Source organism: Ranitomeya imitator, chromosome 1, assembly GCF_032444005.1.
Source record: "Ranitomeya imitator isolate aRanImi1 chromosome 1, aRanImi1.pri, whole genome shotgun sequence".
Classification (NCBI taxonomy): domain Eukaryota; kingdom Metazoa; phylum Chordata; class Amphibia; order Anura; family Dendrobatidae; genus Ranitomeya; species Ranitomeya imitator.
The window spans coordinates 996,596,555-996,622,546 of NC_091282.1; the positions used below are offsets into that span (position 1 = coordinate 996,596,555).

General features: G+C 44.4%; 1 protein-coding gene across 1 annotated transcript in view; it reads left to right on the forward strand.

Annotated features, from left to right (window-relative positions):
* LOC138656740 (UPF0462 protein C4orf33 homolog) overlaps positions 1–25,992 on the forward strand; it is a 161,520-nt gene that overhangs the window by 73,776 nt on the left and 61,752 nt on the right. The window contains exon 5 of the mRNA XM_069743950.1: positions 21,674–21,725. Coding sequence (XP_069600051.1) covers positions 21,674–21,725 — 52 coding nt within the window. The remainder of the gene's footprint in view (positions 1–21,673; positions 21,726–25,992) is intronic.

Consider the following 25,992-nt stretch of genomic DNA (forward strand, 5'->3'; position numbering starts at 1 on the left):
CCCACACTCTGTTATGACCCCAGAGAACATTGTTGGTGTCCGTGCTCTCTATTGTTAGCACTTAGTGCATTTGTATCAGTTTTCTAGTGCGTGTGCAATGTGGGATATGTGGTATGAAAAGGTTGGCTTCTGTTCATTTATTTAGCAACAGCCCCTGGCAAATCTCCAGGCTAATATGCATAAGAAAACCTAAAGCATAAAAAGACATTTTAGGCCTCTGGAGAATTAGCTAAACATGTTTGGCAATCTGTCGCTGGACTGTTATCATTTTTACCGACACCCAAATGCATATTTACTTGTCTAAATAATGTCAAGGCCTAGCCACTTTCAGTGCCGTCACATTTTCCCCTAGTGACACTTGTACAAGTTTCAGGACCTGCCACATGTATAATTTATTGTCATACAGAGAATACATGGCATTCGGAGTTTGGGCTAACTTGTAATATTAATCATTTGCTCGATAGTAACTTTAACAGTTTTTTTCCTGGCTAAACAGTGTTGAAATAGTGCACCATGTCTTAAGAGGCCTGCATTTACAGGAGAATGACTGTAGAAAAAGAAAAAAACAGCGGAGCTTCTCTAAGATAGTATGTGCTGACAGAGCCGGAATTTACACTTGTGCGTGATATGCTCACCTGTAAGAGTTATACTAAACTTAGACGTAACTCTACGATGTGTGAGTAAAATCAGCTCCAGGCTGCTCCTCGTTGCTCTGACGTGGGTTAAATGAGGCCACTTTTGAAAAGAGAGCTAAATTATTTAAGAAAATCAATGTGGATGACTGCTAGCCAGTAGCTTTGTTGAGCTTGTGGATGAATCGAGATATATAGGTTGAGATGTAGGACATGTAATTATTGATAATAAGGTCACACGTTTTGAAAGTGAACCGTTTTCTTCCTCACGCCATCTGGCTAAACAAAGCTCCTAACACTCAGTCATCCATGCTGATCTTCTGGTATATTTTTGCATTTAAGAGATGGCCAAGGTGATAATGAAGTGGGAAGTTCAATATAGGTTCTAGGTTTTACTAGTTCTCATCCTCGCAGAGCTCCCTGGAGAATGAGACATGTTATGATCAGGTGACCTTGGAGCAGCATGAAAACTTTCACTGGAGTAGGTGGTAGGTGGTAACTATACTGACCGCAAATCCTGATATTAACACCGCACTAGAAGTAGCCGTGGGGTGTGCCTAACAAATCCTAGACACCTCGACACAGCCAGAGGACTAATTACCCCTATAGATGGAAATAGGAATTCTACCTTGCCTCAGAGCAGAACCCCAAAGGATAGGCAGCCCCCCACAAATATTGACTGTGAGTAGTAGAGGAAAAGACACACGCAGGCAAGAAACAGGATTTAGCAAAAGAGGCCACTCTAGCTAAAATAGGAAAGGATAGGACAGGATACTAAGCGGTCAGTATTAAAATCCTTCCAAAAATATCCAAAGCAGAAAATACAAAAACTCCACCATCTAACTAAAGATGTGGAGCGTATATCTGCAACTCCAGAGAATCCAACAAGACTGAGAAAACACTGACACAGTCTAAGCTGGACAAGAGAAAACAAATGAATAGCACAGAATATAAGCACACAGCTAGTGTGCCACAGAAAAAGAAACAGACACTTATCTTTGCTGAATTGGCAGCTAAGCAGGAGAAGCCAGACAAAGATCCAACACTTCCCAATAAACATTTGCAACTGGCAAGGACTAATGAGTCCTGCAAACCTAAATACCCCAGTCAGAATTGCAATCAGCAGATACACCTGTCCAAGACTGCAGCCCAGGGACAACTGCATTACCACCTACAACCACCGGAGGGAGCCCAAAAGCAGAATTCACAACAGTACCCCCCCTTGAGGTGGGGTCACCGAACCCTCACCAGAGCCCCCAGGCCGATCAGGATGAGCCAGATGAAAGGTACGAACCAAATCAGCGGCATGGACATCAGAGGCAAAAACTCAAGAATTATCCTCCTGGCCATAACCCTTCCATTTGACAAGGTACTGAAGCTTCCGCCTTGACAAAAGGGGAATCCAAAATCTTCTCAACAACATATTCCAACTCCCCATCAACCAACACAGGGGCCGGAGAATCAACGGAGGGAACAACGGGCTCCACATATTTCCGCAATAAAGATCTATGGAAGACATTATGGATAGCAAAAGAGGCCGGAAGCGCCAGTCGAAAAGACACCGGATTAATAATCTCAGAAATCCTATAAGGACCAATAAACCGAGGCTTAAACTTAGGAGAAGAAACCTTCATAGGAACATGACGGGAAGACAACCAGACCAGATCCCCAACCCGAAGCCGGGAACCAACACACCGACGACGGTTAGCAAAACGTTGAGCCTCCTCCTGAGACAGCACCAAATTGTCCACCACATGAGCCCAAATCTGCTGCAACCTGTCAACCACAGAATCCACACCAGGACAGTCAGAATGCTCAACCTGCCCAGAAGAAAAACGAGGATGAAAACCAAAATTACAAAAGAAAGGCGAAACCAAAGTAGCCGAACTAGCCCAATTATTAAGGGCAAACTTAGCCAATGGCAAGAAAGCCACCCAATCATCCTGATCAGCAGACACAAAGCATCTCAAATAAGTCTCCAAAGTCTGATTAGTTCGCTCGGTCTGGCCATTTGTCTGAGGATGAAATGCAGAAGAAAAAGGCAAATCAATGCCCAGCCTAGCAGAAAAGGCCCGCCTAAACTTAGAAACAAACTGGGAACCTCTGTCAGACACAATATTCTCCGGAATACCATGCAAACGGACCACATGCTGAAAAAACAACGGAACCAAATCCGAAGAGGAAGGCAATTTAGGCAAAGGCACCAAAAGAACCATCTTAGAGAATCGGTCACAAACAACCCAGATAACAGACATCTTCTGGGAAACAGGAAGATCGGAAATAAAATCCATAGAAATATGCGTCCAGGGCCTCTCAGGGACCGGCAATGGCAAAAGCAACCCACTAGCACGGGAGCAACAAGGCTTGGCCCGCGCACAAGTCCCACAGGACTGCACAAAAGAACGCACATCACGTGACAAAGAAGGCCACCAAAAGGACCTACCAACCAAGTCTCTGGTACCAAAAATGCCAGGATGACCAGCCAGCATGGAACAGTGAACCTCAGAAATCACTCTACTAGTCCATCTGTCAGGAGCAAACAGTTTCCCCACAGGACAGCGGTCAGGTTTGTCAGCCTGAAATTCCTGAAGAACCCGTCGTAAATCAGGGGAAATGGCAGAAAGGACCACCCCTTTTTTCAGAATAGCGACTGGTTCTAAGACCTCAGGAGAATCAGGCAAAAAACTCCTAGAGAGGGCATCAGCCTTAATATTCTTAGAACCCGGTGTAAGTACTCGGGCAGAAATCCGAGAGTGGACCCTCTGGGTCGTGACTCTAGAGCCCCTGGGGTCGAGCGGACCAGATGGAATCACCCCCTATACAGGGAGTGTTAGGAGCAGGACCTCGAGGGAATGGAGACACAACAGCTAGAGCCAAATGGGCGACCCAAGATAAAGAAGGAAACCACAGGCTATAAGGATGGCAGGGAATAATAGGAAAACAAGACTTAACTGAAAATGACTGGAACACGGAACGGCAGAACACAGCAGGAACACGGACTGGCAGGGTACAGCAGGAACACGGTCTGGCAGGACACAGCAGGAACACGGACTGGCAGGATACAGCAGGAACACGGACTGGCAGGATACAGCAGGAACACGGACTGGCAGGATACAGCAGGAACACGGACAGGCAGGATACAGCAGGAACACGGGCTGGCAGGACACAGCAGGAACACGGACTGGCAGGGTACAGCAGGAACACGGACTGGCAGGATACAGCAGGAACACGGACTGGCAGGATACAGCAGGAACACGGACAGGCAGGACACAGCAGGAACACGGACAGGCAGGACACAGCAGGAACACGGACAGGCAGGATACTGAGACAAAGTGAAGACTGGGCTGAGAAAAGACACTGGTACAGAGGAGCCTAGGGCATAGGGACACTGATGGCAGACAGTGCACCTACAAAGCAAAGGCGTCTTACCTAGGAAGACGCCGGGAAGAAATAGCCGAAGGGTGCCGCCATGTTGGGGCGGAGCTATCGGGTCGCGACCTCCCAGAGGGCTCAGCGCTGGAGGAGACGCGACCGCGCATGCGCAAAGACGCTGGACGCCGGGAGCCAGAGAAAGAAGCAGCAGAGCGGCGAGGAACGGGATCGCGAGTGCGCCGCTGGATGGAAGAAGATGGGTAAGTATGTGCGGGCGTGACAGTACCCCCCTCCTTAGTCCCCCTTTTTTTAAGGCTAGAAAGGAATCTTTTCATGATAAGAGGAGCATTGATGTTCTCTCGAGGCTCACAGGACCTCTCCTCAGGACCAAATCCCTCCCAATCAATTAAAAAATAAGTTTTACCCCTAACTACCTTTTTGGCAAGAATATCTTTAACGTTAAAGATTCCATCAGAAGTACAGAGCTGAGGAGAGGAAGAGGTAGCGGAGTGGAAACGATTAAAGACTGCGGGTTTGAGAAGAGACACATGGAAGGCATTGGGAATGCGCAAAGAGGCAGGTAGCTTCAACTTATAAGAGACATCATTAATGCGACTCAAGATAGGAAACGGACCAATATAGCGAGGACCCAGTTTGCAAGAGGGAATTTTAAGCTTGATATAGCGAGAGGAGAGCCAAACTTTATCACCCGGAGAATATGGCGGAGCATCCAAACGCTTCTTGTCAGCAAACTTTTTCATATTAAGGCTAGCTTTCTCAAGAGCCACTTTGGTCTCATACCAAATTGTAGAGAATTCCCGGGACAAGAAATCCGCTGCCGGTACCCCCGAGGAGAGAGAAACAGGAAGAGGAATGTTCGGATGTTGACCATAGACTACAAAAAAGGGAGATTTGGAGGAAGACTCGCTGGGAAGATTGTTGTAAGAGAATTCAGCCCAGGGGAGAAGAGAGACCCAGTCATCTTGGTGTGCATTGGTGAAATGTCGCAGATATGTAGTCAGAACTTGATTAACTCGCTCCACTTGTCCGTTGGACTGAGGGTGATAGGCGGAAGAGAAGTCCAAGTTAACCTTTAATAGACTGCAGAGAGCTCTCCAAAAACGTGAGGTAAATTGTACTCCACGGTCAGAGACAATATGATGTGGGAAACCATGAAGACGGAAGACTTGGTGTAAAAAGATCTTTGCCAACTAAGGAGCGGAAGGCAGACCAGGCAATGCGATGAAGTGAGCCATTTTAGAGAACCGATCTACAACAACCAAGATGACAGAACAATTCGAGGAACAAGGTAGATCAGTGATGAAGTCCATAGCTATAAAACTCCAAGGAACGGAAGGTACAGGCAGAGGATGCAGGAGACCGGAAGGAGGCTGCCTAGGAACTTTATTTTTAGCACAAGAAGGACAAGAAGCGATGAATTTGGTGACGTCTTGTCGGAGAGATGGCCACCAGTAGTGCCGAGAGATAAGAGAAAGTGTTTTCTTGACTCCTACATGTCCTGCAATTTTGGAGGAGTGACCCCAACGTAAAACTCTCTCCTTGTCTTGATTAGCCACAAGAGTCTTGCCAGGAGGAGTTGAAATCACTCTTAGAGGAGCAAGAGTGACGATCTTCATAGGATCAATGATGTGAGCCGGAGAATCCTCAATGTCCTGAGGCTGAAAGGATCTCGAAAGAGCATCTGCTTTGACATTCTTATTTCCGGGTCGGAAATGAAGCTCAAACTCAAATCGTCCGAAGAATAAAGACCATCTGGCTTGTCGTGGATTTAGTCTTTGGGCTGACTGAATATAGACCAGATTCTTGTGGTCTGTGTAAATGGTGAATGGATGAAGAGACCCCTCAAGAAGATAACGCCATTCCTCCAAGGCTAGCTTGATAGCCAATAGTTCCTTATCCCCTATAGAGTAGTTACGCTCAGGAGCGGAAAAAGTTTTAGAAAAGAAACCACAGGTCACCAAACTTCCGGACGAAGATCTTTGCAAAAGTACTGCTCCAGCTCCAATAGAGGATGCGTCGACGTCAAGGACAAATGATCTATTAGCATCAGGACGATGAAGCACAGGGGCCGTAGCGAAACTTTGTTTAAGGGACAGAAAGGACTCTTCAGCCTCAGGGGTCCAAAGACCGGAATTGACTCCCTTGCGAACTAGGGCAGAGATAGGCTTGGTCATGGAAGAAAAATGAGGAATAAATTGTCTATAGTAATTGGCAAAGCCAAGAAAACGTTGGATTGCTTTTGTTCCAAGAGGACGAGGCCAATTCAGGACAGCCGAAACCTTCTCTGGATCCATCTCTAAGCCAGATCTTGAGACAATATACCCAAGGAAGGGAAGAGAAGATTGTTCAAAGACGCACTTCTCAATCTTAGCGAACAGATGATTCTCTCTTAGCCTTTGCAGAACTCGGCGGACATCTCGCCTGTGAGTGGAGAGATCCGGAGAAAAGATGAGAATGTCGTCAAGGTAAACCACGACTGAGGAGTAGAGAAGATCCCGAAATACATCGTTCACAAATTCCTGGAAAACCGCGGGGGCGTTGCAGAGACCAAACAGCATAACCAAGTATTCGTAGTGACCGTCACGAGTATTGAAGGCAGTCTTTCACTCGTCGCCTGCACGAATACGAACCAGATTGTATGCGCCACGTAGATCTAATTTGGTAAAAATTTGCACACCTCGCAGACGGTCGAAGAGTTCCGGAATGAGTGGCAGAGGATATTTGTTCTTCACCGTGATGTTGTTTAAGCCTCGATAATCAATGCAGGGGCGGAGAGAACCGTCTTTCTTCTTCACGAAAAAAAACCCTGCTCCAGCCGGTGAAGAAGACTTGCGAATGAATCCTTTAGCAAGATTTTCTTGAATGTACTCAGACATAGCTTGAGTCTCAGCAGGAGAGAGAGGATAGATTCTGCCCCTGGGCGGATTAGTTCCTGGCACGAGATCTATGGGACAATCATAGAGACGGTGAGGCGGAAGGCCCTCAGCCTCCTTCTTGTTGAAGACATCAGAAAAAGCGCTGTAGACACAGGGTAAAGCGGGGAGAGAAGAGGAAGGAGAAGAATTAGAGGAAGACCCCACAGGACGCACCGGCAGCAGACAACGTTCCCGACAAAGCTCACCCCAGCGCAAGATATTGCCATTGCGCCAATCTAAAACGGGCTCGTGGAACCGTAACCAAGGAAGATCTAAGAGCATAGGATGAGACAGACCCGCTAAAACATAAAATGCAATTCTCTCCTTGTGCAGAGCCCCAACTTGAAGTTCCACCTCAAGTGTTACTTGAGTAATGGTCTCTTGTAAAGGTTTACCATCCACAGATGCAAGAACCACAGGAGCCTCTAAGGTTTTGACTGGAATGGAGAATTTCATAACCTCTTCCAACCTGGTAAAATTCACTGCTGCGCCCGAATCCACATACGCATCTAGAGAAATGCCCTTGCCCGCAATATGCAAAAGAACGGAAAAAGTAAGGGGTTGAGAGGAATCACATACACCTAGGGAGGCCTCTCTTACCTGACCTAGGCCGAGGAGTTTTCCGGACGATCAGGGCAAGAGCGCAATAAATGAGCAGAACTTCCGCAGTAAAAACATAACCCCTGAGTGCGCCTCTCTTTACGACGTTGTTCGGACATCTTAAGACGGTCCACTTGCATAGGTTCTGGTGCGGACGCCTGAGAGGAGGTTCTAGGCTGAGGACTGAGTGGCTTACGGGTGGCAGAAGAAGGGCGAAGAGATCTCCGCTCGCGGGCGCGTTCTTGGAACCGAAGGTCAATACGGGTAGCTAAGGAAATTAATTCCTCCAAAACAGTAGGGGTGTCCCGACCAGCTAACTCATCTTTTATGCGCCCAGAGAGCCCCCGCCAGAAAGCACCCACCAACGCCTCATTGTTCCAGCCCAAGTCAGAGGAGAGGGTGCGGAACTGAATAGCGTACTGGCCTACGGATAACGATCCCTGATGGAGAGAAAATAGAGCTTCAGTTGTAGAGGCCAGACGTCCAGGTTCGTCAAAGACAAGACGGAAAGTCTCCAAAAATTCAGACAACCGGGAGACTAGAGGATCGTCTCGCTCCCAGAGTGGATTAACCCATGCCAAGGCGTCACCCTCCAGATGGGAAATCAAAAACGCAACTTTGGACCGATCCGTCGGGTAATGCTGGGGCAGAAGCTCAAAGTGAAGACGGCTTTGGTTTAGAAATCCTCGGCAGGACTTAGGATCCCCATTGTACCGAGGCGGTTTAGCCAAGCGGGGTGGAGGGTGGGACACAGGAGCAGACGTAGAAGCGGCTGTCTGGATGGAAAGCAGCCGGTCGTCAATAGAAGACATATAACTAAGTATATGGGCCTGGGTGTCACGCTGCTGAGCTAACTCTTGCTGTAAGCCAACGAGTAGAGCGGCGTTGCCAGGATCGGAGGACTGGAGCATGGACAAGCGAGAATCCATAGCTTTCATGAAAGACATCATGCGGGACTGATTCTCTCGCAAAAAGAGTAGCTCTTTCTGCGCAGCAGAGGCCCCAGCGGGGTCCATGGCCTTTGCTTACTGTAAGTACTCGGGCAGAAATCCGAGAGTGGACCCTCTGGGTCGTGACTCTAGAGCCCCCGGGGTCGAGCGGACCAGATGGAATCACCCCCTATACAGGGAGTGTTAGGAGCAGGACCTCGAGGGAATGGAGACACAACAGCTAGAGCCAAAGGGGCGACCCAAGATAAAGAAGGAAACCACAGGCTATAAGGATGGCAGGGAATAATAGGAAAACAAGACTTAACTGAAAATGACTGGAACACGGAACAGCAGAACACAGCAGGAACACGGACTGGCAGGGTACAGCAGGAACACGGACTGGCAGGGTACAGCAGGAACTCGGACTGGCAGGATACAGCAGGAACACGGACTGGCAGGATACAGCAGGAACACGGACTGGCAGGATACAGCAGGAACACGGACAGGCAGGATACAGCAGGAACACGGGCTGGCAGGACACAGCAGGAACACGGGCTGGCAGGACACAGCAGGAACACGGACTGACAGGATACAGCAGGAACACGGACTGGCAGGATACAGCAGGAACACGGACAGGCAGGACACAGCAGGAACACGGACAGGCAGGACACAGCAGGAACACGGACAGGCAGGATACTGAGACAAAGTGAAGACTGGGCTGAGAAAAGACACTGGTACAGAGGAGCCTAGGGCATAGGGACACTGACGGCAGACAGTGCACCTACAAAGCAAAGGCGTCTTACCTAGGAAGACGCCGGGAAGAAATAGCCGAAGGGCGCCGCAATGTTGGGGCGGAGCTATCGGGTCGCGACCTCCCAGAGGGCTCAGCGCTGGAGGAGACGCGACCGCGCATGCGCAAAGACGCTGGACGCCAGGAGCCAGAGAAAGAAGCAGCAGAGCGGCGAGGAACGGGATTGCGAGTGCGCCGCTGGATGGAAGAAGATGGGTAAGTATGTGCGGGCGTGACACCCGGAAGGTACGAGACCACGAAATCAAAACGGGAAAAAAACAAGGACCATCGAGCCTGTCTAGGATTCAACCGTTTGGCAGACTCGAGATAAATCAAATTCTTATGATCGGTCAAGACCACAATACGGTGCTTAGCTTCCTCAAGCCAGTGTCGCCACTCCTCAAACGCCCACTTCATAGCCAACAACTCCCGATTGCCGACATCATAATTGCGTTCAGCAGGCGAAAACTTACGGGAAAAGAATGCGCACGGTTTCATTAAGGAACCAACAGGATCCCTCTGAGACAAAACGGCCCCTGCCCCAATCTCAGAAGCGTCAACCTCAACCTGAAACGGAAGAGAAACATCCGGTTGGCGCAACACCGGAGCAGAAGTAAATCGACGTTTAAGCTCCTGAAAGGCAGAGACAGCCGCAGAGGACCAATTCGCCACATCAGCGCCTTTCTTCGTCAAATCGGTCAAGGGTTTAACCAAGCTGGAAAAATTAGCAATGAAACGGCGATAAAAATTTGCAAAACCCAAAAATTTCTGAAGGCTCTTCACAGATGTGGGCTGAATCCAATCATGAATGGCCTGAACCTTAACCGGATCCATCTCTATAGACGAGGGAGAAAAAATAAAGCCCAAAAAAGAAACATTCTGCACCCCAAAGAGACACTTAGACCCTTTCACATACAAAGCATTGTCACGAAGGATCTGAAATACCATCCTGACCTGTTGCACATGAGACTCCCAATCATTGGAAAAAATCAAAAGATCGTCCAAATATACAATCAAGAATTTATCAAGATAAGTCCGGAAGATATCATGCATGAAGGACTGAAAAACAGATGGAGCATTAGAGAGCCCGAATGGCATCACAAGGTATTCAAAATGGCCTTGGGGCGTGTTAAACGCAGTTTTCCATTCATCACCCTGCTTAATACGAACAAGATTATATGCCCCCCGAAGGTCAATCTTCGTAAACCAACTAGCTCCCTTAATCCTAGCAAACAAATCGGTAAGCAAAGGTAAAGGGTATTGAAACTTGACCGTGATTTTATTCAAGAGGCGATAATCAATACAGGGTCTCAAGGAACCATCTTTTTTAGCAACAAAAAAGAACCCCGATCCCAACGGTGAAGAAGATGGTCGAATATGCCCTTTTTTCAAAGACTCCTTAATATAGCTCCGCATGGCGGTATGTTCAGGCACAGACAGGTTGAAAAGTCGACCCTTAGGAAACTTACAGCCTGGAATCAAGTCAATAGCACAATCGCAGTCCCTGTGCGGTAGAAGGAAACTGGACTTGGGCTCATCGAATACATCCTGAAAATCAGACAAAAACTCTGGAATTTCAGAAGAGGAAGAAGAGGAGATTGACATCAAAGGAACATCATTATGAACCCCCTGACAACCCCAACTAGTCACAGACATGGACTTCCAATCCAACACAGGATTATGTACCTGCAACCACGGAAAACCCAGCACGATAGCATCATGCAAATTATGCAACACCAGAAATTGACAATCTTCCTGATGGGCTGGCGCCATGCGCATGGTCATCTGTGTCCAAAACTGGGGCTTATTTTTAGCCAAGGGTGTAGCATCAATGCCCCTTAAAGGAATAGGGTTCTGCAAAGGCTGCAAGGGAAAATCACAACGCCTGGCAAACTCAAAGTCCATTAAGTTCAAGGCGGCGCCTGAATCCACAAACGCCATGACAGAAAATGATGACAATGAGCAGATCAAGGACACAGATAACAGAAATTTAGGTTGTACAGTGCTAATGGTAAATGAACTGGCGATCCTCTTTGTCCGCTTAGGGCAGACAGAAATGACATGAGAAGCGTCGCCACAATAATAACACAACCTATTCTGACGTCTGAAACCTTGTCGTTCTGTTCTAGACAGAATCCTATCACACTGCATTAGCTCAGGAATCTGCTCTGAGAACAAGGCCACAGCGCGCACAGTTCTGCGCTCCCGCAAGCGCCAATCTGAATGGCCAGAGACATAGAATCACTCAGACCGGAAGACGTGGGAAACCTCACCATAACATCTTTAATGGATTCAGAAAGACCCTTTCTGAAAATTGCCGCCAAAGCATCATTATTCCATTTAGTCAGCACAGACCATTTTCTGAATTTCTGACAAAACAATTCTGCCGCCTCTTGACCCTGAGACAGGGCCAACAAGGTCTTCTCAGCTTGATCCACAGAATTAGGTTCATCATATAATAATCCTAAAGCCTGAAAAAAGGAGTCTACATTAAGCAAAGCCGGATTCCCAGATTCCAGGGAAAATGCCCAATCCTTCGGGTCGCCACGCAGCAGGGAGATGACGATTTTAACCCGCTGAATGGAATCACCGGAGGATCGAGGTCTCAAAGCAAAAAACAGTTTACACTTGTTTTTAAAACTCAAAAATTTGGACCTGTCACCAAAAAAACAAATCAGGAGTAGGAATCTTTGGTTCTAAAACACGAGTCTGAAAAATATAATCAGAAATACCCTGTGCCCTAGCAGCAAGCTGGTCTACACGAGAAGCTAATTCCTGAACATTCATGCTAGCACAAGGCTCCTCAGCCACCCAGAGATAAAGAGGGAGGAGAAGACAAAGCAGACTGAAGAAAAAAAAATGGCTCAAGACCTTTCTTCCCTTCTTCTGAGATGCATTTAACTCATTATTGGCCAGTTGTACTGTTATGATCAGGTGACCTTGGAGCAGCATGAAAACTTTCACTGGAGTAGGTGGTAACTATACTGACCGCAAATCCTGATCTTAACACCGCAACTAGAAGTAGCCGTGGGGTGTGCCTAACAAATCCTAGACACCTCGACACAGCCAGAGGACTAAATACCCCTATAGATGGAAATAGGAATTCTACCTTGCCTCAGAGCAGAACCTCAAAGGATAGGCAGCCCCCCACAAATATTGACTGTGAGTAGTAGAGGAAAAGACACATGCAGGCAGGAAACAGTATTTAGCAAAAGAGGCCACTCTAGCTAAAATAGGAAAGGATAGGACAGGATACTAAGCGGTCAGTATTAAAATCCTTCCAAAAATATCCAAAGCAGAAAATACAAAAACTCCACCATCTAACTAAAGATGTGGAGCGTATATCTGCAACTCCAGTGAATCCAACAAGACTGAGAATACACTGACACAGTCTAAGCTGGACAAGAGAAAACAAATGAATAGCACAGAATATAAGCACACAGCTAGTGTGCCACAGAAAAAGAAACAGACACTTATCTTTGCTGAATTGGCAGCTAAGCAGGAGAAGCCAGACAAAGATCCAACACTTCCCAAGAAATATTGACAACTGGAAAGGACTAATGAGTCCTGCAAACCTAAATACCCCAGTCAGAATTGCAATCAGCAGATACACCTGTCCAAGACTGCAGCCCAGGGACAACTGCATTACCACCTACAACCACCGGAGGGAGCCCAAAAGCAGAATTCACAACAGAGACCATTCTGTCCAGGAAGACTGTCATGCACACTTGTAGCTGACTGGCTCTATCACCCCAAACCTAGGTGACTCCAAAATTATTGACAGAATCTTCTACTATTTTTGTACTGTGATAATTTCACCTGAATAAGGTCATGGTTGGATTAGAAAGCTTCCAAAGAAAAAGAAACTTCATGGACCATTATGAAGACATGTGACTCAGAGGCTCTGAAATGTTGCACCAGGAAGTTGTTATGGTGATAATCTGTTCCTGTAACAAGTAACGTGCTACTGTAGATAAGGGTCATCATCTGCACATCCAGAATGCAGTTACCCAGGGTTGTCTCAACCTCCAAGCACACTTTACATGTCATGTCAGCCTTTGAAATGTAGATTGCCTGCCCTGCATCATCAACCTTAAGCCAATTTCTTAAGTGTGGGGTTTTAGCTATCCCGATCTACTCTCCATGAAGTAAATGAGCTGCTGTCCTTGTTTTAAAGTCTCATGTTGATGCTTTAACAATTAATGTTGCTCACTACTCAGGTCACTTCAGGGGGTAAAATGGGATAGCTCATTCACACCTTCAGCGAAATAGTATTGAGAGTGGTAAGGATCCGACATGTGACTGAAGTGTTAGAATAAAAACAGTTATACTCAAATAAGATTGGTCTGCTACCCTCTTCTGCTAACCATGCACTTATGCTTAAAAAGGGGTTGTCCAGGCTTGAAGTCTGCACTGCATACATGTGTTCATGTGACACCTACTAGCGCAGTGAGTACCAGGGAATTGTGACAATGTCTGCATGGTGTCACGATCTGCAATCATACATAGCGACTGCAGACACTTGCCCCTTAAAATAAATAGTCCTGTTCTTCACCTTGCCAAATAAGCCTAGCTCACCATCATCATCTCTTCATTATCAAATCATGCAATATTTTCTTTCCACTCCCTCCTCAGCCCTAAAATGCAGGTCCCTAAAAATGATCTCACATCTGACGATCTGGCCACTTACCTCAAAGAAATGACAATATTTGACAGGAAGGGGTCTCATGAACCCTCAACAATATTACTTCTCTTCCCTATACTTCATCTAGTTCAGTTTCTACTTTTGTCCAAGTCACATGAGATGAAGTCTTTAATCTCTTTCCTTTTTTTCACCCTATTAAGTGCTCAGGTGACCCTATATCTTCTCTGTGAATCAAATTTCCTAAGAAGACCCGTGCAAATAGGCAACCCATTAGAAAAAAATGCACTTTCCCCCATTCTGTTCTTCTAATGTCAGACCTGTCTCTAATCTCCCCTACATTTCTAAAAACCTGGAAAGCTTGGTCTACTGTTGTCTGATCCACTATTTTTTGATAAATATCTTCTTGAACATTTAACCCCTTTCCGGCATCGGGCGTAAATGTACGCCTATGTCGTACTCTCTCCCTTTGATGTGGGTGGAATCGCGATCCACCTGTGGCTATTAACCCATTAAATGCTGCTGTCAAACTCTGACAGGGAAATCCGCCCAACGATGACCCCCGTCACGTGATTGCGGGTCACCGATGGGTGGGCATGACAACCAGAGGTCTCCTGCAGACCTCTATGATTGTCAATGCCGGATTGCTATGAGCACCGCTCATAAATCTGCATCCCTCTTGTCCTGTGCAATATTCCGATGGAGCCATGATGTCCTGGCAGCTATCCTCTAGAGCAGTGTTCCCCAACTCCGGTCCTCAAGAGCCAACAACAGGTCATGTTTTCAAGATTTCCTTAGTATTGCCAAGGGTGATAATTGCATCACCTGGACAGGCAATAATTCCATCACCTTTGCAATACTAAGGAAATCCTGAATACATGACCTGTTGGTGGCTCTTGAGGACCAGAGTTTGGGAACACTGCTCTAGAGTGCTCCTGGCTGTGGTTTTGTAAGAGAGTCTCCTGTAATTCCTTCTTGTAAAACCACAGAAATCCCTTTTTATACCCACATCTGTGGTTCAGGTCATCCTCCACAGGACAGGGGGGAGGTGCAATGAGTTTAATTCCCATTGAGTATGTAATCAATTTGCATAGTTTGTCCTCCACTTCTCTGTGGGTCAACGAGCCACAGGGACCCATACTTTGGTCAATCAACATATTAACAAACTGTTCAATGACCCTGCATCCCTGTCTTATAAAGATAGCAGACAAAAACCTGTAGGAGCTGATATAAAAGACCAGCAGCAGCCATTCATCAATTCAAAAACAGCAATTCAATAGTCAAATATTCAAACAATAGTCTATGATTCTTGACCATCCAGAAAAAAAACACATCAATTCTAAATTCAAAATTCAGACTCATGAATAATAGTCTATGTCTCTTGGCTTACTGAAAGTAGACCTCTGGATAATTAACCCATTTCTGCCATCGGACGGAATAGTACATCCGATGGCAGAACCCCCGCTTTGATGCGGGCTCTGACTGTGAGCCCACAGCAAAGCCGGAACATGTCAGCAGTTTTGAACAGCTGACATGTGCCTATTAACTAGTTAAATGCCGCTGTCAAACTCTGGCAGCGGCATTTAACAAGCGCATCTGGTCGGAAATGCGCGCACTGGTGACCTCTGTCACGTGATCGGAGGTCAGCGGTGTGTCAGCATAACAACCAGAGGTCTTCTGCAGACCTCTATGGTTATTGATGCCAGATTTCTGTGAGCGCCACCCTGTTGTCGGTGCTCATAGCAATGCTGTAATTCAGCTACATAGGGGCGATCTGAGCATCGCCCCTTTAAAGCAGAGCCGATCAGGCTATGCCAACTTCTAGCCTCCCATGGAGGCTATTGAAGCATGGCAAAAGTAAAAACAAAGTTTTAAAAAATATGAAAAAAAAAAAAAAAAAAAGTTCAAATCACCCCCCTTTCGCCTCATTCAAACTAAAACAATAAAAAAATCAAACCTACACATATTTGGTATCGCTGCATTCAGAATCACCTGCTCTATCAATAAAAAAAAAATTAACCTGATCGCTAAACGGCATAGTGAGAAAAAAATTAAAAACGCCAGAATTATGTTTTTTCGGTCACAACATTGTATTAAAATGCAATAACGGGCGAAAGTATCTGCACCTAAATGATATAATTAAAAACATCAGCTCGGCACGCAAAAAATAAGCCCTCACCCAACCCGAGATCACTAAAAATGGAGAAGCTATGGGTCTCGGAAAAATGTACAGTTTTTTTTTTTTTAGAAAAGTTTGGAATTTTTTTTACCACTAAGATAAAAATAATGTAGACATGGTTGGTGTCTATGAACTTCGTAATGACCTGGAGAATCATAATGGCAGGTCAGTTTTAGCATTTAGTGAACCTAGCCAACTAGCCAAACAAAAACAAGTGTGGGATTGCACTTTTTTTTGCAATTTCACCGCACTTGGAATTCTTTTCCCATTTTCTAGTAAATGACATGGTAAAATTCAAAAGTACAACTCGTTCCAGAAAAATAAGCTCTCAGATGGCCATATTGACGTAAAAATAAAAAAAGTTATGGCTCTGGGAAGGAGGGGAGTAAAAAACGAAAACGCAAAACCAAATTAAAGCTCCGGGGGTATAGCGCCCCCCAGAGTCGAAATAGCTGAGACCCCAGAGAACTTGATAAGGGTCGGTTTTTACCAACCCCGATGTTGCGATCGCCATTATTAATTGTATATCTGCGACCGCAAAAAAAAGAAATGTCTGATTTTCCATTTAATTTCTCTCTCCTCTGATGTGATCGCACATCAAAGGATAGAGAAATAGGGTCCCCCAATCCCCCTGATACCTCCGTTGTCCCTGTATCCTTCAGCATCCCCCTGTGAAGTCCCCCGGGCTGCCAGCGTCTTCTTCTGAAAGAAAATGGATGCGTGCGCAGTGTGCCTGCCGAGATCTGCCGGCCGGCACCTGGCAACAACAGGAAATGTGTCCTATTGGTTCATTTTGATCACTGTGATAGACCCTATCACAGTAATCAAAATAAAAAAATAGTAAATTAAACCCCCTTTTATCACCCCCTTAGTTAGGTAACAATAATGAAATAAAAAATATATTTATTTCCATTTTTCCATTAGGGTTGTAGTTGGGCTAAAGTGAGTTGGGCTAAAGTTAGGGTCAGGATTAAGGCTAGGGTTAGTGTTAGGGCTAGGGTTAAGGTAAGGGCTAGGGTTAGGGATAGGGTTAGAGTTAGGGTTAGGGCTAGGGTTGGCTTTGGGATTAGGGTTATAGTTAGGGTTGTGGTTATGGTTGAGATTACGGTTAGGGTTGGGATTAGGGTTAGGTGTGTGTTGGGGTTATGGTTGGAGTTAGAATTGGGGGGTTTCCACTGTTTAGGTACATCAGGGGGTCTCCAAATGTAACATGGTGCCACCATTGATTCCAGCCAATTTTGTGTTCAAAATGTCCCTCCCTTCTGAGCCCTGCCATGCACCCAAACAGTGGCTTTTCCCCACATATGGGGTATCGGCGTACTCAGGAGAAATAGCACAACAAATATTGTGGTCCATTTTCTACTGATATCTTTGTGAAAATAAAAACAATTGGTTCCAAAGTAATTTTTTTGTGAAAAAAGTTCAGTTTTTCCCTTTTACATTGCTTTAGTTCTCGTGATGCACCTGAAGGTTTAATAAACTTCTTGAATGTGGTTTTGCGCACCTTGAGGGACGCAGTTTTTAGAATGGTGTCACTGTTGGCTATTTTCTGTTATATTGACCCCCCAAACTCGCTTCAAATGTAAGGTGGTCCCTAAAAAAATGGTTTTGTAAATTTTGTTGGAAAAATGAGAAATCACTGATCAACTTTTAACCCTTATAACTTCATAACAAAAAAAGTTTTGTTTCCAAAATTGTTATGATGTAAAGTAGACTTGTGGGAAATGTTATTTATTAAGTACTTTGTGTGACATGACTCTGATTTAGGGGCATAAAAATTCAAAGTTTTTGGCCATATTTCCATTTTTTCTCATAAATTAACGCGTCGTATTGAAGAAATTTTACCACTGTCATGAAGTACAATATGTCACAAAAATCCTCAGAATCAGCGGGTTCCGTTAAAGCGTTCCAGAGTTATAACCACATAAAGTGACACTGGTCAGAATTGTAAAAATTGGTCTGGTCATTAAGTACCAAATTGACTCTGTCAATAAGGGGTTAATATTGTTGATAAAACTTAAATATTGGCACCAGCCACCAGGTAGTAATGCTAACTAGACCAGTGATTTACTGGCCTAGTGTAATCTCTCCACCTCAGAAGCTAACTGCTCATTTGTATGTAGAGACAGAGAATACCACTGCTATTGGCTCACTGGTGAAAAGTGGTGCGGCCGTGACACCTACTCCTCAGGAAGAGCCATAATATTTTTCTTCAGGCATTACTGTTGGTTAATGTGGTGGAAGCTTAGTGCATAAATATTTTTACAGCTTCCATTGAATTCAATGGTAGCGGTAGATATTTCTATGTACCCAGGTCACCCTAGTGGTAGAATCGGGAAATGGTTGAGCTTTAAAGGGAATCTGTCAGCACAGAATGTCTATTCAAACCAAGTACAGGTGTTTTGTGCATCATGGAGTGGCCAAACATTTAACTACATCTTCCCCCTGCTTGTTTTCCCTCAAACTTCACCTCAAACCTTCTTTGATTGACAGATCTGGCTTCATAGAGCCAGAGAAAGGTGGAGATAGAAAGAAAACAGGCAGATGTGAAGGTGCGCTTAAATATTTGGTCACACCAAGGGTGCACGGAGCACCTGTACTTGGTATGAACAATCAATCTGTGCTGACAGTTCCTTTAACAATGTATGTATGCATTTTAGTTGGTGTAAATACATAGAACAATAGGAACGGCGATATTTATGCTAGTGCACAGGCTGTCACAGTACTTGTAATGCTAGTATAAAATGTCAGTGAAAATGTTAAATAACTGAACAGGTAAAGAAGACATCAATATCAATATGGAGATAGTTACAAGTAAACCTACCAGCACTGAAATGATATATTGATCCAAAAATGTAATAAATGCTGGTCAATGAGGAATTATTTGTCTAGGATTTATGTTTAATGGTTCATTTACCTTATAGAAAAGTCAACTTTGTCCTAGGCTGCCATCACACTAGCAGTATTTGGTCCGTATTTTACATCAGTATTTGTAAGCCAAAACCAGGAGTGGGTGATAAATGCGGAAGTGGTGCATATGTTTCTATTATACTTTTCCTCTAATTGTTCCACTCCTGGTTTTGGCTTACAAATACTGATGTAAAATACTAACCAAATACTGCTAGTGTGACGGCAACCTTATAGTGTAGAATAAATAGCCAGGCTAACTGCTTCACTTTGTTACACCTAGTGGAAAACTTGAGGGGTAGTGGAATTCTTTCTTTGGTGATCCCCAAGTCACACGTTAACCACTCAAAAAACCAAGTATGGCTGTGTAGCACCCCAGGTAACCATTTGTTATAGTGATGTTGCCTTCCCTTCGGCCGAGGGTAATATCATGCTTTGAGGCAATGGAGTTCTCTTCACCAGGTAAGGCACCCGCACACAGCACATTCCAAATCCAGGACAGGAGGGGGAGCTCAGGACCCGGATTCAGTGGAGCTTCCCTAAGCTATATGCATCCTGACCTGGAGAAGGAGCTAGACAGTTGGTCCAGGGAGACCAAAGAGACAGGACAGTCTGATAGAGACACTAAAGGAGAAAGAAGTCTGGAGCTGAGAGCAGAGAGGCCTAGCAGCCACGTGGGAGCTGCAGCCTCTGGAAAGAGAGAGAGAACCTGAAGGGTTGTTGTATGTGGTGGAGCTACAGAGGAAAGGAGCAGAGGAGAGAGAAAGGGCTCAGAGGGGAACTGCGATCGGACACCCTCAGAGCCAGAGCACAGCAGCCGGGTGCCAGGAGCCCGAGGCTTTTGTGGGACTCTAAGACACAGAGCAGAACCAGAGGGCTGAGAACTGTATATAATTGGCCCACACCACGCCTGAGACGCAGCAGCACCTGAAGAGCCCGGGGCATGATAGAGTCCCTGTAAAACGGCTCAAGCTGCCCGTCATGCAGGTACCTGTTCTAGGACAGCGGAAAGAGGACTTTGCCAGTAAGCTTCACTCCACTTAGTGGCAGCAGGGACTTCATACAAAAAGCGCGAGGAGGAAAGGCTCACTGACCTCAACTGGGAAGGAGATTCTCCCATTGCCTCTGAACCGGCCGGACCATAGGACACCTGTGCCTGATATCCTGGACTGTGGACTACTACATCTTCAGTAAATCAGGTAAAGACTTTACAACTTGTGTCCTCCACTTATTCGTCGGCATACACCACCATCGCCACACACCTTAGGACCACTGGGGACCCCACTTCACCTGTGGGAAGCGTTACCATCATTGCTGCAACAACATCCCCAGAGGACCCCTTTAAAGCAGCATCAGTACCCCTATTGACCGAACACCACAGGTGGCATCATGACAGACTTTACCACAATTCCCCTTAAAAGACCTTTCCCCTTTAATTGGACACCCAGGGCCACTGACCGGGTCGCAGCCACCGGACCCGGTACCGAGTACCCCACGGCCCGGGGGGGTGCTCCAGCTGCAGTCCCTTCACCTGGAAAAGAGGCAATAGCTCAAGTTCATGGATTACATTGATGTTATCCCTCAGCACATTTCTATATCATGTAAAACCCTCTCATAAGACAAGGGGTAATTCCTTCCACGTAGAGAAAGAAAAGTGAACCCTAGAAGAGACAAGCCTTCTTTATCATTAGAACTGTGAAATGGTCTACCTCATGACCTGGTCACAACAGGAACCGTTGATGGTTTTCTTTTATTATTTGTGTAAATGTGTAACAATTAATCTTTTGAATATTTAGTGCAGTGAATCGACAATTAGGCTCAAGAGTAAAAAAATAGCTTGTTTGTAGCATATTTGATTGCAATGTGGTTTCTTCCTTTTAGGGCTCGTGCACGTGGCCGAATTTCTGGTCTGAGTGCGATCCGACAAAACATTGAATTGTACTCGAACCAATGTTATTCTATGGGGCTATGCACATGTCAGAATTTTCCTCAGACCCACGCCACACGGTCCAAGAAAAAAAACGCTGCCAGCCCAATTTGGATCTGAAGTTTGGATTGCTCTCGGCCATGCCAGTCCATGGAAACCATCAGACTACACTTGGATGACTTCTGATGCTGTCCGATGACCAGGGACAGAATGGAGAAAATGGAGAAAAACATATTATTGGAGAACCGGATCACACTGTGATCACACTCTGATCAAAGTCACCGGTGACCTTAGCCTTCCCTTTCCCATCCCTCGATTGGTTGAACTTGATGGATATTTGTCTTTTTTCAACTGTTTTTACTATGTATCTTGGTCTTGGATTTCCTCTTTAGGTTCATAATTATCAGTCATAAGTTTTGTAGCATTATCTTTATGTACAACTGACTATGGCTTTGATACCTGGCTTGCCATGCTAAAGTATCATAAATGGTGTATGACGCTGGAACATGACAATGAGGTTACATTACATGTGAATGATAATGACTTTCATGATTTCATAGCTAATATAGTTGGGTAAGTGTTTTTCCCTAATGGCTACTCCTCCTTGGTACTTGCCGAATGAATGGAGGCAGGAGTGCTCTCTTGTAATTTTCAGAATTTTAACTATTGAGGTACTTGAGTCCATTTCCATTCAATACCATAAACATTTCAGACTATTTTTAATCTTTTGTTCACAATTGTACATTTTTATTTTTCTAGGCACGGGCAGCATCTGGTGCTACTGCTCTCTGGAGCTGGAAATGCTTTTAAGGTGAGTACGACAATGCAGAACCATGTAACTATTTGCAATGATTACAGATGAAAAAAAATCATCTCAGAAGGAATCATGTGTAGTAAACAGAGGCGTGCATTGGCACAGACACCTCAACCTGGCATTATCACACTGTGCATGTCATAGGAAGGTCTGATTCATAATCGCTTATGAATTACCAGTTCCCTAAAACTGGAATCTGCCATCTCCGAATAAGCGTTGCGTAGGGGCATGTAATTCAAAGGGATATTAGCACCGTGCGCCGATCCTTCATGGGGTGAACGAGGTCAGCCACATTCCCTTTTCACACCTCCTTCCCACTGCAAAAATACATGAGATGTCACACATATTTAGAAACTGCAAAACTCATGTGCAATTCATAGAGCAGTCAATGTTAGGTATATGGGACATGAGTTTTAGATATACTAATCCTCGTGCTAGAAAGGGCCGATACACATGGCAAAGTGCTAAATGTGTCTTTCTTTAATGTGCATTATCATGTCAGTAATTCATTAACATTCATGGATTTTTTAGACATTAGTTATCTTAAAGGTGGAAAAAGATGACTTTCCAACACATCTTTTGCCACGGAATCTGTTACCAGGTTTTTGCTATGTACCGTAATCTGAGCTGAAGAGTACACAGACAGAAGAGGGGCCCTGTGCAAGAACAGTAAACGGGCCCTTTGTGTTCCAATAGCTCATCATAGTGCACAATTCCACCGGATTTGGAGGTAGTAGCGGGCCCCCTTACCTCTCGGGTCCCTGTGCGGCTGCAGCAGTTGCACCAATACTGTGTCCATTTCTGAATCTGAAAGCAGCATCATGTAGGGACAAAGGCTCTGATTCCAGAAATGTGTTTGTTACTGAGCTGCTTGCTGTGATAAAATCGCAGTTTTATCTGCTGCAGATCAAGCAGTTCTCTGCATGCTGAGCTGTGTATAACCCCGCCCACACCACTGATTGGCAAACTTCTCTGTATCTGTGCATAGGCAGAAAACTGCCACTCTGTGGTACGGGGAGGGTTACACAGATTAGGAGGACTACATAGCACAAGACAACTAGTCCTCAGAGGGCCTTATAATCTCTTTCTGGTAAAAAAAAATGTTTTTTATTGAATCTATAATAAGCAGCACAGTAAGTGACACATCACTGGAATCAGAGTCTCTGCTCCTACATCATGTCACTCTCCGATTAAATAGCAAATACCTGGAGACATGTTCCCTTTAATACATAAATTGAGCTATGTAGACAATAATTGTGCCACGTCATATTGTCCTTGTGACGTCGATGAAGTCTCACACTTGTCCCATCTGCGATGTAGTCATATAACCACAAAGATGACACATTTCTTCAGTTGTTGTTTCTATAAAGTGAAGATTAGGATTACTTCATATTTGTGTATTTTTCAAATTAAGGTTATTTCCAAAAATGTGGGAAATTTATGCAGGAAATGGCAAACGTCTGCTGCTTCTACTTATTGAATAATAATTAATTGGTAATTATAAATAAATCATCTGCTTGTTCGGGAGTTTAATAGCTGTAATAGATATTTTGCTTTTTTATGGTGTTCTTTTTCTGCTTGCAGCAGATGTACTTTACACCATGGTCAATATTACACAGTTTCCATCCCTCTTGGATTTGAAAAATAGATAAGGATGTCTGAACTGTTAATGTATACAAATGGCTCACCGAGAGCCTTTTAAAGGACTGCTAAGCCTAAAATTGCAGTTGTCTCAGATTAAAGAGCCAAAAGTTACATTCACAAATAGTTTCAGTATGTAGAAGATTCTGGAGTTTATCCAACCAAATCCAGTTTGATCAAACAGTCTTTTGATCACATAAAACAGGACTCACACTGTGCAATAGTTGGTCAGTTTGGTTGAAAGATATCAAACTGGGAGATCAAAACCAAAGAAGCAGTGCTGGGAAGACACTTGTTTTTACAGATCAGCCCTTGTCACAAGGCTTAAAGGGGAATGAGTCATGTTAGAAGATAACATCTGCGGGAGTCCATGAGCTGGGGATCCGCACCTAATGCCAAAACACAGCTGTTCTGGTACTGAGTAAAGCCCCATATCTCCTTTTATTATTAATGATGAGATGGCAAACCATTGTCAAATGTCAGACTCAATAAGTTAGGACCCCAATTTATTGCTAGAATGAACATAAAAGCTTAAAAACTTGTTCCAAGTGGAAGAATTGAAAATAGCATGTAAAATATTATAGATACAGCTCACCCTCTTCAATTAACACGTCTTGCTTATTCCGATATATGACAAAACCTACACAAAACAAAATGATCATAAACCCTGCTGTAACTAAATAAGTAAAAAAGCAAAAGTGTATTGAAATAACACAGGGTTCTTAGTAATACTGTTTTTGATTAAAAAAAAATAAGCATATAAGCATAAAAGCCATCCCACCAGCGACAAGGTGACCCAGTTCGCCATGGTCCTACACTGTCTAATATTGAAAACCTTGCCAAGTGTTAGGGTTAACCTCAATGTGTATAAGGGCAGACAATAAAGGGTGTCCAAACTGTGGACATCAGCCATGGGAAGCTATTTAAATGTGATATCCAGCTCAAGGAATGGAGGCCGTGCCCTGGCTTGCACAGAATGCAAAAATACAACGAAGAAAAAGAAAAAAAAAATGAGCTTGGGTTTAAGTTGGTATGCATGCAGCACATAAACGCATATTCACATTGGCCATTAAACAGACAAAAAACCCCAGAAACAAAATGTTAATAAACCCTGCTGAAACTAAATAAGTAAAAAGCAACAGTGCATCTAAATAACTCAGGATTCTTAGTATTACTGTTTTTGATCAAGAATAGCATAAAAGCCATCCCACCAGCGTCAAGGTGACCCTGATCGTGATGGTCCTACTATTTCCATCTATGGGCAATCCACTCTTCTGTGAACAGATAAAGCTTGTGAGGCATCAAGCGGCTCTGATTAGTCAAAAGCAAAAAGTTTATCTGATCCAGCATGAGATTAAAAATAAAAATTTAAAATAAAAATATCTTTATTGCAACTTCATAAAAATATGTATGTAGACATACAAAAATATATTATCTGACGTGTTTTGAGCCAAGTTGACTTAGTGATAGATCACTAGACTCGAAATGTGTCAGCTAACGTGACATATTTTAATGAAGTCGCAGTACAGATATTTTTATTTTTAATCTAGTGCTGGATCAAAAAAACTTTTTGTTATGACTTTAAATAGAATTGAGATATTTGTGGCTGGATTATATACAGTATATTGCAATTTTTGCATTTCAAACATTGCACGAACCATCTTTGAATTTATATAGTAATATAGCAATAGTTACAACTTCAAAGCAAGTTATGTAATTGGATGGATGTAAATTACCAATATAGACAGGCAATATAAAATATCAAAGGACCAGAAATAAATATATATATATAAATATATATATATATACAGTTCCTACAAGTAGTATTCAACCCCCTGCAGATTTAGCAGGTTTACACATTTGGAATTAACTTGGCATTGTGACATTTGGACTGTAGATCAGCCTGGAAGTGTGAAATGCACTGCAGCAAAAAATAATGTTATTTCTTTGTTTATTTTTTTTTAAATTGTGAAAAGTCTTTTCAGATGGTCATTTATTATTCAACCCCTCAACCCACCAGAATTCTGTTTGGTTCCCCTAAAGTATTAAGAAGTAGTTCAGGCACAAAGAACAATGAGCTTCACATGTTTGGATTAATTATCTCTTTTTCCAGCCTTTTCTGACTATTTAAGACCCTCCCCAAACTTGTGAACAGCATTCATACATGGTCAACATGGGAAAGACAAAGGAGCATTCCAAGGCCATCAGAGACAAGATCGTGGAGGGTCACAAGGCTGGCAAGGGGTACAAAACCCTTTCCAAGGAGTTGGGCCTACCTGTCTCCACTGTTGGGAGCATCATCCGGAAGTGGAAGGCTTATGGAACTACTGTTAGCCTTCCACGGCCTGGACAGCCTTTGAAAGTTTCCTCCCGTGCCGAGGCCAGGCTTGTCCAAAGAGTCAAGGCTAACCCAAGGACAAGGAATGAGCTCCAGGAAGATCTCATGGCAGTGGGGACATTGGTTTTAGTCAATACCATAAGTAACGTACTCCACCGCAATGGTCTCCGTTCCAGACGAGCCCGTAAGGTACCTTTACTTTCAAAGCGTCATGTCAAGGCTCGTCTACAGTTTGCTCATGATCACTTGGAGGACTCTGAGACTGACTGGTTCAAGGTTCTCTGG